Consider the following 13,421-nt stretch of genomic DNA (forward strand, 5'->3'; position numbering starts at 1 on the left):
AATGAGGATCACAATGATGTGCCTGCCGTCCGAGAACAAGTAGTGAACGGCCTATGACATTCTGCATCTTCCCAAAGCTTTTGGTCAGAGACTAGCAGCAGCTAGACTAGGTAATTACTGTCCCATGCGTAAGATCCGTTAACATCACAACACAAACAGTTGATGAATAGCGTTACATTGTGTTGAGCGGGGAGTTTCAGTTCTGCACTATTACAGGTTACCATTGACAATGAGTTTGACTGTGACGTTGGGAGAGGTCCCATCCCTCCAATATTCTGCAGAGGCACAGCAGAGTTAATCCTGGCTTCATGCTGTGGGAAGCCATTGGGTATGACTTCAGGTGATAGCTGGTAGTGACTCACAGAACACTGATGCGACAATGGTATGTCATGGACGTCTTGCGTCCTCATGTGTTACTTCTCGTGTTACAGTACTGACGTGCCATTTTTCAGCGGGACAGAGTTTGTCCAAACGTGGCACATGTCTCTGTGAAGTATCTGCATGATGTTGAGGTACACCTGTGGCCACCAAGATCACCAGCTCTGTCCACGATAGGACATATGTGGGACCAGTTCAGGTGCCAACTCCTTCTGAGCCAGTATCCAGGATATCAATGATCAGTTACAACCGTTATGGGCCAGCTTGCCTCAAGAAAGGATATAACAGCTTTGACAGCTTCCCAATCAAATCAGTGTTTGCATCCAGCCAGAGAAATTACTGAAATACTATGTCAACATGTGAAGTTTTATTTAGTTTCTTCCTCTCCTTCTCGATGTTCACTTTTTTTTGTGAGGCAATGTAATTGCTGACAGCTTCAGTTTCCCAGTCAGTGATGATAACCTCTGTGCCACACCATGTGCAGCACAACTCACAGCTATGTGATAGGCACACTCATAGGTCATGTTAACAGTTAATGTAGGCAAGATGCAATACTTTTAAAAGTGGTCTACGTACTATGGCAGAAATTAAAAAGGCTCAGGTCAAATCCCAGCCTGTGACAAATGATACTACATTGGACAAATCTTCCCAAGAACAATAGATATTGGCTGTATATTACAGAAAATAATCAAATCAGGGAATTAATCCAAAATAAGCAAGGTGAGCATAGTGTTGCAAGAGTGTATCATATTCCACATATCTGCAGATGAGTGAATGTTGGTATATTAAAGATAATGTCAAAATTAGGACTCCATGCCATGAGGGGGAATGAAAATTGAGAGATATGAAAAACAAATATTTTTAATATCATGGTGATTGTGTTAGTTTAACACTTGACTAAAAATAAGGGGGGGGGGGGGGGGGTTACATGCAGTTCAGTAATACTTAGTAGGAACACTTTCTAATGTTCTGCAATTTCTTTTATTATTATTACTATTTTATTTTTTTTTTGTCACAAATTGGCTTTCGCTTTCTTGTGGTCACCAAAGTATAGCCTAAGAAACCAAAATCCAGATTGTGACCAAATAAATATAATTTTGCAGAACATTAGAAAATGTTTCCTATTTAATACTGTTACCGCGTTCTGCCAGGCACTGGCGGAAAATTTGCTTAATGGGAGTTCATTGTTTGCCTCTGCATATTATGCTTGTGTAATTGCTGCAGAATTTTTAAATATGTTGTTATAATATGGCTTTTGATGTTCAGGGCTCTTTCAATCAAAATAGGGAAAAATGGCTGGATGAAAAGAGAATTTTTGTCGATTATGTTGAAGGCAATTTTGATACCTTGGGAAGGAACTAGCAATATGTTAGAATGAAAATGGTACGTCAGTAGTGAAATATATGCAGACAGAATAAGATAATAGAGGTCATAGGGGCTTCAATGCAATTTAGTATTCTTCATTTTCGAGTAGTGTAAGTTCTGTAGATATAGGTCATGACTTCTTTGTTTCCAGTGGACTATTAAGTTTCATAACTGTAATTATTTTGTGAATTAATATTGCTGTAAATGTTAGTACAAATCTTTTGACAGTATATGTGGTATTAAAGCAAATGCAGCTCATATCTCACTTCGTGTGCAACAGTGTACTGAATATCGTCAGCTCTTAGTTTGATCTTTTCTTAACTGCTCTGATAGTACTCAAAAGCTGAAATGAAGGATGTAGTGCAGTGGCTAACACATTGGACTCATATTCAAGAGGAGTGGGCTCATAATCCTCATCTGAGCACCCTGATTTATGTTTCCTCTAAGGCTACGTCTGATTTTCTTCATCATCCTTGCCTCATCTGAGATTGAATTGCAGCTGCACAACATCAAAGCAGAATATAAAAACGTAACTTTGCTGCCTTCAAAACCTCAAAATGTACTGAAACCACTTTCACACTTAGGAGAATTCTTTGAGCATTTTGGATATACTATTAAGTTTTGTTATTTATTTGTAGGCATTGTATGAGAAAGATGCAGATGAATTTGGAGTAGAATGGAGTTTCTTGCAGAAAGAACTAATTCTTTCTGATTTGAAAAATCGTACTATGATTAGGAGTCATACCATGCGCGCCTACGCAACATTACGATTCAAACTGAAGCCTAAAGATGCGACAGAATCACAAAAAGATGAAAATGATCTGGAATTTGCTGTTCGCCTCTTTCATCTCATGAGGTAAGTTAACTAACTTGCACTTCTTGCTAATATTACATACATGAGTAATGTCAGTTGTAAATCTAATGGAAAAAGTACATCATTGTATTAATGAGTATATAAAAGCACTCACCTTACACTTAACCCTCATTCAGCATGGCTGTGAAGCACTGAAAGTTTGTCACCATATTAGTAAGCACTGACATAATAGTGGGAATCTCTGCCAGTCTTCATATGGTGTGTGGCAGAATGAACTGTGTAACACTGCTAGTCATTCCCTTTCATGTCCCACTCACAAATGGAGTGAGAGATAAATGGTAGCCTGTATGCCTCTGCACAAGCCCTGATTTATCTTGTCTTCGCAGTCCTTAAGCAAAATGTATGTTGGTGGCACCAGTATCTTTCTGCAGGCTGTAACAAATGCCGTTTCTCTAAACTTTCTCAGTAGTAGTTTATGAAAAGGATGTCTTCCCTCCTCCAGATTTTTGATTTGCATAATTCTCGCTTGTCGAGCAAACCTACCAGTCTATTTGAAAACTACAAAATTCTTTTTCTTTTCCCTTCTCATCATTATTAATTTACATTTTCTCAAGTTTTGCCATTTCCGTGTAGCAGTGTTGCTGCTAAAGACTGCTCCAATTAACACTCCATTGTCCCTGAAAAACAAAATATTATGTTCTTCGTCCCTCAATGTGTATTTGCTGAAATTGTACAGATAATAAGTGAAGATACAGTAGTGTGGATGCAGCAGAACATAATTTCAGATCACATCCAAATATTAAATACAGAAGAGACTTTTTGGAAGGTTTAATTATATACATGGTGTTGTCCCAGTATTTGCTGTGAATGTGTTACACATTATTCATTTGTGAGCGAATATGTAAGTAACATTATTATTTTGGAAAGATTCATTGTTTTATGTTGTTTAGATTTAGAAAAACAGTATATTACTGTTCTGATATGAGCTGCTACATTATTTCCCTTTTTAAGGAAAAAAAAATAATAAAACACACTATTTACCGCTTATTCAAGACGATAACCTGGGATGACATGTTCTAACAAGTTCTACAGCAACAACAGAAGGCGACATGACTCTGTTACTGTTGAGTTAGTAAACTCTATTTGTAATGGGTGCTTTCATAATAGTTATGACAATCCTTAGAAAGAATGGCTTAAACTTGATATTTATGATTCTCTCTGGCTTTCTTAATCATCGGTTTTTCTGTATATAATTTCAACACATCTCAGAATTTGTTGCTATACTTCATTGGGAATGCATTTATAACCTAGTTCTTAAAAACGTCCGGATGAAACTGTACCAATATCAGATCTATAACAGTAAGTTTTTTTTCAAGCTCTTTCACATAAGTCATAGAGCCACAAATGTTTTGCCCCATAGTTAGTTATGTAGGTTATAGACATCACAAAAAATTCCTTGCCTCTTTCACTCTACATCTACATACGTACTCCACAAATTACCCAATGCTGCATGGTGGAGGGTACCTTGTACCACTACTAGTTGTTCCCTTCCCTTTTCTGCTTGCAAGGAGTGAAGGAAAAATGACTGCATATGTGGCTCCGTATGAGCCCTAATTTCTCTTATCTTGTTCTTACTTGAAGTGTACATTCGTAGACCCATTCTGCAGTCAGCCACAAATGCTGATTCTCCAAATCAGATGTATCAGATGTATCAGCAACAAATCTAGCAGCACAAATCTAGCAGCATGCCTCTGAATTGATCTGATGTCTTCCTTAAATCCAATCTGGTGGGGATTTCAAGCCCTCCAACAGTACTCAGGAATGGATTGACTAGTATTTTATACACAGTTTCTTTTATAGGAAAGCTAAACTTTCCTAAAATTCTCCCAATAAACTGAAGTGTATCATTCACATTCCTTGCTACTGACCTTATGTGGTTATTGCATTTCATTTTTCATTGCAACATTACACCTGGATACTTGATAGACATGACTGGGTCAAACAACACCCACTAATACTGTATTCGAAAATTACAGGATTGTTTCTCCTTCTTACCTGCATTAACCTAAATTTTGGAACAAGCTGCCATTCGTCACACCAAATAGAAATAACTAGGAGTATTAATTAGCAATTGTACCTTTATGTCCTCTAAGCTTACACTCCATTGAATAAGGGATTGAGTCGTATTCCATCTGAATTGTGGTCTGAGTCACTTTCCATCTAAATATTACTTTTGAAAAATTCGGCATATTCAATACCCGTCTATCACCATTGAATCTATTACTAATAATAGAAGAGCATTTGGTACTGTCACTTTTCTATCCTGAGATGTGCAATCCTCAGAATATAGAATGACTTGAAGAGGATTTTCCATAAACTTTCTGGACAGGATGTTAATGATACATGAGGTAAGCTATGTTGAAACCAATTCTCCTTATGTGTCTCAGAACCAGTAGCACACTGCACCATGGCTTTATAAAATGTACATTGTCAAGTTAGAATCAACCAACTTTGTTTTCTTCCATTCTCTGTGCCACAGCATATGCCACCTCTAAGGTTCTCAGCTCTGTATCTGCAACACATTTTGCACTTCTTGAAGTTAAAAGTGGTTCAGTTTAGGGAGGAACAATCTCCACGTTGCAATTTTCTTTGTAGAGTCCATCAGGCTGTTGTTTGGATTTCACAGAGTGCTCACTGAACAGCGTAGATGGGCATTTCCTGCAGTAGTGCAATGGCATTTTTGGAACACTGTCCAGGAATTCTTTTGTGTAGATATTCCCATACTTTTCTTTTGTTTGATTTATTTGAGAACTTGAAGCTTCTGAAAGAGAACTCAGCCTATCCATGGAATGAGTGTCAGTGTGTCCACTCTTTGATCTCAGGGGCATTCAGAAACATATTTTTTATGAAGTCTTGTTTCCTCATTTAATTTCATTTATCAAATGTCAATTGTCAAGTGATCTTTCACAGAACCATTTGTCAAGTGACGTTTTACAGAACACAAAGACATTCTGGTCATATGTAAGGGCTGTTTGTGGCACCAGAGTTAGTGTCCAGTCCCTAGTTAATGAGACAGGAACTGAAATTGAGGGTAGCAAAGAAAAATCTGAATGCTTCACTCCCTTTTTAAATGTTCCTTTACAAAGGAAAACCCAGGAGAATTGCTCCAACGTAATACTCGTACCACTGAAAAGATGAACGAAATAAGTATTACTGTCAGTGGTGTTGAGAAACAGCTGAAATCATTAAAATTGAACAAACTTCCAGGGCCTGATGGAATACCTGTCAGATTCTATGCTGAATTTGCAGGTGAGTTAGGCCCTCTTCTAACTCTAATCTATTGTAGATCCCTTGAACAAAAAAACATGCCGTTTTTTTTGTCATCGGTCTACTTACTGGTTTGATGCGGCCCGCCACGAATTCCTTTCCTGTGCCAATCTCTTCATCTCAGAGTAGCACTTGCAACCTACGCCCTCAATTATTTGCTTGACGTATTCCAATCTCTGTCTTCCTCTACAGTTTTTGCCCTCTACAGCTCCCTCTAGTACCATGGAAGTCATTCCCTCATGTCTTAGCAGATGTCCTATCATCCTGTCCCTTCTTCTTATCAGTGTTTTCCACGTATTCCTTTCCTCTCCGATTCTGCGTAGAACCTCCTTATTCTATACCTTATCAGTCCACCTAATTTTCAACATTCGTCTATAGCACCACATCTCAAATGCTTCGATTCTCTTCTGTTCCGGTTTTCCCACAGTACATGTTTCACTACCATACAATGCTGTACTCCAGACGTACATCCTCAGAAATTTCTTCCTCAAATTAAGGCCGGTATTTGATATTAGTAGACTTCTCTTGGCCAGAAATGCCTTTTTTGCCATAGCGAGTCTGCTTTTAATGTCCTCCTTGCTCCGTCCGTCATTGGTTACTTTACTGCCTAGGTAGCAGAATTCCTTAACTTCATTGACTTCGTGATCATCAATCCTGATGTTAAGTTTCTCGCTGTTCTCGTTTCTACTACTTCTCATTACCTTCGTCTTTCTCCGATTTACTCTCAAACCATACTGTGTATTCATTAGACTGTTCATTCCATTCAGCAGATCATTTAATTCTTCTTCACTTTCACTCAGGATAGCAATGTCATCAGCCAATCGTATCATTGATATCCTTTCACCTTGCATTTTAATTCCACTCCTGAACCTTTCTTTTATTTCCATCATTGCTTCCTCGATGTACAGATTGAAGAGTAGGGGCGAAAGGCTACAGCCTTGTCTTACTCCCTTCTTAATATGAGCACTTCGTTCTTGATTGTCCACTCTTATTACTCCCTCTTGGTTGTTGTACATATTGTATATGACCCGTCTCTCCCTATAGCTTACCCCTACTTTTTTCAGAATTTTGAACAGCTTGCACCATTTTATATTGTTGAACGCTTTTTCCAGGCCGACAAATCCTATGAACGTGTCTTGATTTTTCTTTAGCCTTGCTTCTATTATTAGCCGTAACGTCAGAATTTCCTCTCTCGTGCCTTTACTTTTCCTAAAGCCAAACTGATCGTCACCTAGCGCATTCTCAATTTTCTTTTCCATTCTTCTGTATATTATTATTGTAAGCAGCTTCGATGCATGAGCTGTTAAGCTGATTGTGTGATAATTCTCGCACTTGTCAGCTCTTGCCGTCTTCGGAATTGTGTGGATGATGCTTTTCCGAAAGTCAGATGGTATGTCGCCAGACTCGTATATTCTACACACCAACGTGAATAGTCGTTTTGTTGCCACTTCCCATAATGATTTTAGAAATTCTGATTGAAAGTTATCTATCCCTTCTGCCTTATTTGACCGTAAGTCCTCCAAAGCTCTTTTAAATTCCGATTCTAATACTGGATCCCCTATCTCTTCTAAATCGACTCCTGTTTCTTCTTCTATCACATCAGACAAATCTTCACCCTCATAGAGGCTTTCAATGTATTCTTTCCACCTATCTGCTCTCTCCTCTGCATTTAACAGCGGAATTCCCGTTGCACTCTTAATGTTACCACCGTTGCTTTTAATGTCACCAAAGGTTGTTTTGACTTTCCTGTATGCTGAGTCTGTCCTTCCGACAATCATATCTTTTTCGATGTCTTCACATTTTTCCTGCAGCCATTTCGTCTTGGCTTCCCTGCACTTCCTATTTATTTCATTCCTCAGTGACTTGTATTTCTGTATTCCTGATTTTCCCGGAACATGTTTGTACTTCCTCCTTTCATCAATCAACTGAAGTATTTCTTCTGTTACCCCAGTCAGGCAAAGCAGCAACTCATTGACAGCAGTAACTTAAATTAACATAGTGAGGTGGAAGTACGTCAAAAACAGGGTGTAAAATACATGATGGCGGGAACACGAGCCACGCACGGCTCAACACCTGTCTAAAAGAAGGGTAATGGAAGTGATTCACGAAACTGCCGTCCGATATCCTTGTCATTGATTTGTTGTAGGCTCTTAGAACATATTCTGAGCTCAAACATAATGAGTTGTCATTAAAGGAATCTTCTCATCCATGCCAATCAGCATGGATTTCAAAAACATCAATCATGTGAAATCCAACATGAACTTTTCTCACATGACATAGTGAAAACTTTGGATCAAGGCCATCAGGTAGAAGCTGTATTTCTTGTTTCTGGAAAAGCATTTGACTCAGTACCACAGCAACACTTATTGTCAAAAGTACAATCATATGGGGTATCAAGTGAAATCGGTGACTGGACCGAAGACTTTTTGTTAGAGAGGGTGTAGCATGTTATCTTGGATGGAGAGTAGTTGTCAGATGTAGAACTAACTCTGTATGTAACCTAGGGAAGAGTGTTGGCACCCTTGCTGTTCATGTTGTATATTAATGACCTTGAAGACAATATTAATAGTAAAATAGGCTTCTTGCTGATGATGCAGTTACCTACAGTGAAGTACTATCTGAAAGAAGCAGCATAAATATTCAGGGAGACATTGATAAGATTTCAAAGTGGTGCAGAGATTGGCAGCTTGCTTTAAATGTTCAGAAACGCACTTCACAAAACGAAAAAACATAGTATCCTCTTACTATAATATCAGTGAGTCACTGCTAGAATTGGCCAACTTGTACAATACAAATACCTGGCTTTAACACTTTATAGGGATGTGAAACGGAATGATCACATAGGTTCAGTCATGGGTAAAGCAGGTGGTAGACTTCGGTTTACTGATAGTATACTGGGTAAATACAATCAATCTACAAAGGAGATACCCTCTGCCACACACCTCACAGTGTTTTGCAGAGTATAGCTGTAGGTGTGGATGATAAATCACAGTATCCTTTCTCCTGAATTCAACATTGATCTTTCCAGGGCGTTTGGTTGGAATAATGTCAACAATCCTGATAACTTAAATTTTCCTCTGATCCTTTGATGTCATTTTCCAGAATGTCAGTTACTACCTGCCTGTCATCAGCAGAAAATTCATGACACTTTCTTTGAGTGGATTTTTGACACATCTTCAATGTACATGTGAAATCCAATTTTCTTGGGTCCCTAGATAATAATGTATAATTTTGTCACACTGTTTTTTAGTATACAGTTGCCAGTTGTGTATTAACATAAGTCAATGACATTTTCAGGCAGTTCGAACAGTCTCTGAACATCACTAGCTTCAAAGACATAATGGACCTCTAACAGGTCGCATAAGAGCACTGTAAAGCTTTTGTACACTACGTGGTGTTTTTATCCTTGTATATAAAGTCACTTGTCCATGAGTTCTCAGAAGGTTATTGGCATATTTCTCATAGTCTTTTGTCAAGTCACCACTAAGTTAACTTAAAATGCTCGGCATTAACTTTCACTATCCTTACTTTTTCCATCTTCCTGTGAGTTTCCGTAATATTTGGTAAAATTTCGGTATCATCATTTAGCATTGAGTGTACAGATAACTTAGTACAAACGGTGGCTGCAGTATTGTTGAGACTTTTTTTTCCCGTTGTTCCCATTGAGAAGTAGAAGCTCCAAAGATGTGGAATGAGGTATACATTAACAAAAAAGAAAAGGCATCATAGATTATTAATCTGTCTACTGTGTCAACAATAAATAATCGCTATAGCGCTATTCATGCTTATGCCATATAAAAGTAATCAAGTCAGTTTGACAGAAAGCGTTTTTCTTTGAAAAGCTTCTGTGTCCTCATTACTCTTATTAGCTGCTGCTTATCTGCTTTTCGTAACTTAATACACTGCTGACCATTAACAGTGCAGCTCCAAGAACGATAGCAAATAACTGAATTTTACTTATTGTGCTTATATAGTACTTTAAGGAGAATACATTACTATATATGTTGGTGATTTTGTTGTATATAAGGTACAAAATTTAGTACACAGACCTGCCACTTCCAGCAAGAACAATGACTCTAACTCATCTGAACTTGGATGGCAGCTACAGGTACATCTGTGTCAAAATTCATCTACACAGTGTCTGGGGAATGGTAACATGCTAGTCTGTCAGCAACTCATGACCAAATGTTTTAAGTAGGTGAAAAATCAGGAGATGGAAACAGTCATATACCCTCTGCTTCGAGGTAGTTCAAGAAAGCTTTTCTTGGAAAAAAAATTCAAAGGCTCTGTTGTATTGCCCAAGTGTTGCTGTAACACTGAACCTATTCACGAATCACTTGTGTTGTAATGGAAATATGAGTGTCTGCAACAGGAGGTGCCAAAGTGACAGTGCAGGAAAGAACTCATTTCAGTGTGTTGAAAGCCAGATGTATGTTTTCCGTCCAGAGCAGAGACAAAACACCAGGTCACTAATAGGGTAGTCTTGAAGGCAGTTGATTAGGTACACAAAACAAGAATTGTTGTCCACTATACCATGCAAGTTGAATAAATTCTTGAAGATAGAAACCCAAGTGCATAGGTTGTCCATTGAGAGTGGAGGCAACTTTGTCAGTTTGCTCCTAAGTGTATGGTGTGAGTAAGCAAGCAAATGCAGGAGGTTGGTGGGCTTGCGTTGAAAGGCGAAATCTTGATTGGGTACAGCAGGTTGTCCAGTGGGATTGTTGCCTTGGGCCATCGTGGTGTAGTGCTCACTGAAGAGGGGTAGCAGGCATGGAGACAAGGTTGACTTGCATGATAGAAGGCGATACCATTGTCAGACACAAGCAGTGAATGCGGTATGTGGTGCAACACTTGACGCCCCAGTGCTGGGCACTGCAGGTGACAAAAACTGAATGGTAACGAAGGCACATACGGAGTACAAGTTACCCCAGGCACCGTATGTGGGAACGTACCAGTTTGTGGGACCCAGGCCAAAAATGTCTATTCCAGGGAGTAACATACACCAGACCCGAACTGTGTAGTAAAGTCGAGTCTTAAACACACGTGGGGTAAGGTTAAAGTGTCTGAGCAGGTACGTATGAATCCAGTCGAGGCAGAGATGCAGAAGAATGAGACACCAAAACCAGGCTATTGTGAAGTCGTATAGGTTAGGATATGTGGATATAGTGAAACGATGGGTGCATGTTCATGTTCCGTTTTAACGGTCATTTGCACTTTATATTTCACTGGGTTCTCACAATCTTGATGTGAAATGCCTTATGGAAGCACTTGGAAGTGTGTTGGTAATGGCAGAAGATTCGTTGCCTGTAGCAAACAACACTGCTGATCAAAAAATTTTCGCAGGTACGAAATGAACGATGAACACAGTCTGGGGTCACCAATGTGGATGTTACATGTGGTAGTTATGTAAACTACATTAGTAATAGTCAACCACATGATGATTGAATAGATTTATTCGGCATGAGAACACAATATGACACGAAACTTTACAAAGCATGGCATGAAAATGTCCAAAAGCCAAAGAAGTCAGCATAGAGGAGAATACAAAACCAGTGGTTATACTTTGCCGTGGTCAACACTCACCACAAACATACATAAACCTCCGCCATTCTATTCTCTTTCCTCACAGAGGAAAGAAAGTTTGAAAGTCCATTCTACTTTCATGTGTGTCTGTATGCAGTACTAAAAATTTCATATCTTGGAGATAACTACAGGCCAACTGTTCTGTCTCCTTGTAATTGTATACATTGTTGTTTTCTTAAGATGATCCTTTTTGATTGAAAGTGCAAAAATGTTTGCAGTAACCATTAATTCGCTACTTATACAAAAACAAAGATTCCAAGACTTACCAAGTGGGAAAGTGTCGGTAGACAGGCACAATAAATTAAACACACAAACACACACACAGAATTTCTAGCTTTCACAACCGATGGTTGCTTCTTCAGGAAAGAGGGAAGGAGAGGGAAAGACGAACGGAAAACCCACATCCTTTCGCCTTTCTCTCTCCTTCCCTCTTTCCTGAACAAGCAACCGTCGGTTGCGAAAGCTAGAAATTCTGTGTGTGTGTTTGTGTGTTTTGTTTATTGTGCCTGTCTACCGGCGCTTTCCCGCTTGATAAGTCTTGGAATCTTTGTTTTTAATATATTTTTCCCATGGGGAAGTTTCTTTCTATTTTATATATATACATATATATATTTCATTTCAGAAAGGTACCCAAACCTAAGAAAACTCATGTTCATAGAGAGACAAATGAAACTGTATACCGTGGAGGTCGCATCAATGCGGTAAGTGATCTAATTCTGTTCAAATTAGTGTTTTTTGTGTAACAATTATGTTTGAATTTTACAGTTGTGGACTGCAAGCCATGTTACTGGTAGAACAGGTGATGTGCCTTGAGAATGAGAAAATCTAATGGGGGATGAAAGACCAGCTATTGGATAAGATTTAGATTTACAACAGCCAAGTGCATGTAATGTGAAGTTCTGTAGTGGGAGGTTGGTAGAAAGCTCAGCACCATATACTGCACTATACACTGTGTATTCAGTTTAGGAAGATAAGTTCATGTGTGGATGACAGGTACATAAGTAGCAGAAATAAGATGCCCCAAAGAAGATGCTTAGACTGTCTTATGAATCACTCAACAGATATGTGTGTGCTGGATTTTCACATTTATCAGCAAATACCTGTCACGCCCAGAACCAAAATAGGCCAATGGCTCAAAGAGAGAAAGGAACTATGAAATTGGCTGTTTGTGCAAGTAATAACAACAGTGTAGCTTTAGAGTAGAGTTGCTAACTTTTTTCATTCTAATTGCGGCAGACGTGAGTTCTCTTAAGAGACTGAATGAAAGAAAAATAGCATTTATGTCATTGTAGAAGTATCGCATGTATGTAGGCTGAGTTGTCATGTTGTCCACAAGGAAATTCAAGCCTAGTGCTGATTTTCCACATCCCTTAATTGGATACTATTTACATTGCCCATTCTATTTCCACTCTCACTTCCTCATGGTATTTTTCTCCCGTATGCAGATAGGCTAGTCACACCAAATACTACACAAGGCTATCTGCACTGTCTAGGGGTGCCTTGCCATGGTTCGCGTGGCTCCACCCCGTCAGATGTTCGAGTCCTCCCTCGGGCATGGATGTGTGTGGTGTCTGTAGCGTAAGTTAGGTGAAGTTAGATTAAGTAGCGCATAAGCCTAGGGACCGATGACCTCAGCAGTTTTGTCCCACAGGAACTTACCACAAATTCCCCATTTTCTGGGACTAACACTGTCATATGTCCATTATCTACAGTTAAATGAGTATACAAAGGAACATACTTCTGTTTCTACTCCTCAAATATCCAGAATTTCAGTCGTGTTAGAATGTCAGTGGATCATGTAGTAACAGAGTTGCTACTTGGACAGAATATTGTAGAGCCGAATTTTAAAATTGCTATCAGTGTGACAGATATACAGAGAGATACATTCAGATTTCAGTATGCCTAAAATTCTTGTAAGTGCTCTGGCAGTGGTCCTAAAGCTCGAGAGATTTTC

At 38.9% G+C, this 13,421-nt stretch overlaps 1 protein-coding gene across 1 annotated transcript in view; it reads left to right on the forward strand.

Moving 5' to 3' along the window:
- Window positions 1–13,421, forward strand: part of LOC126354412 (ATP-dependent DNA helicase 2 subunit 1) — a 146,851-nt gene that overhangs the window by 74,602 nt on the left and 58,828 nt on the right. The window contains exons 5-6 of the mRNA XM_050004030.1: window positions 2,382–2,599; window positions 12,090–12,168. Coding sequence (XP_049859987.1) covers window positions 2,382–2,599; window positions 12,090–12,168 — 297 coding nt within the window. The remainder of the gene's footprint in view (window positions 1–2,381; window positions 2,600–12,089; window positions 12,169–13,421) is intronic.

Source organism: Schistocerca gregaria, chromosome 3, assembly GCF_023897955.1.
Source record: "Schistocerca gregaria isolate iqSchGreg1 chromosome 3, iqSchGreg1.2, whole genome shotgun sequence".
In the NCBI taxonomy this organism is placed as follows: domain Eukaryota; kingdom Metazoa; phylum Arthropoda; class Insecta; order Orthoptera; family Acrididae; genus Schistocerca; species Schistocerca gregaria.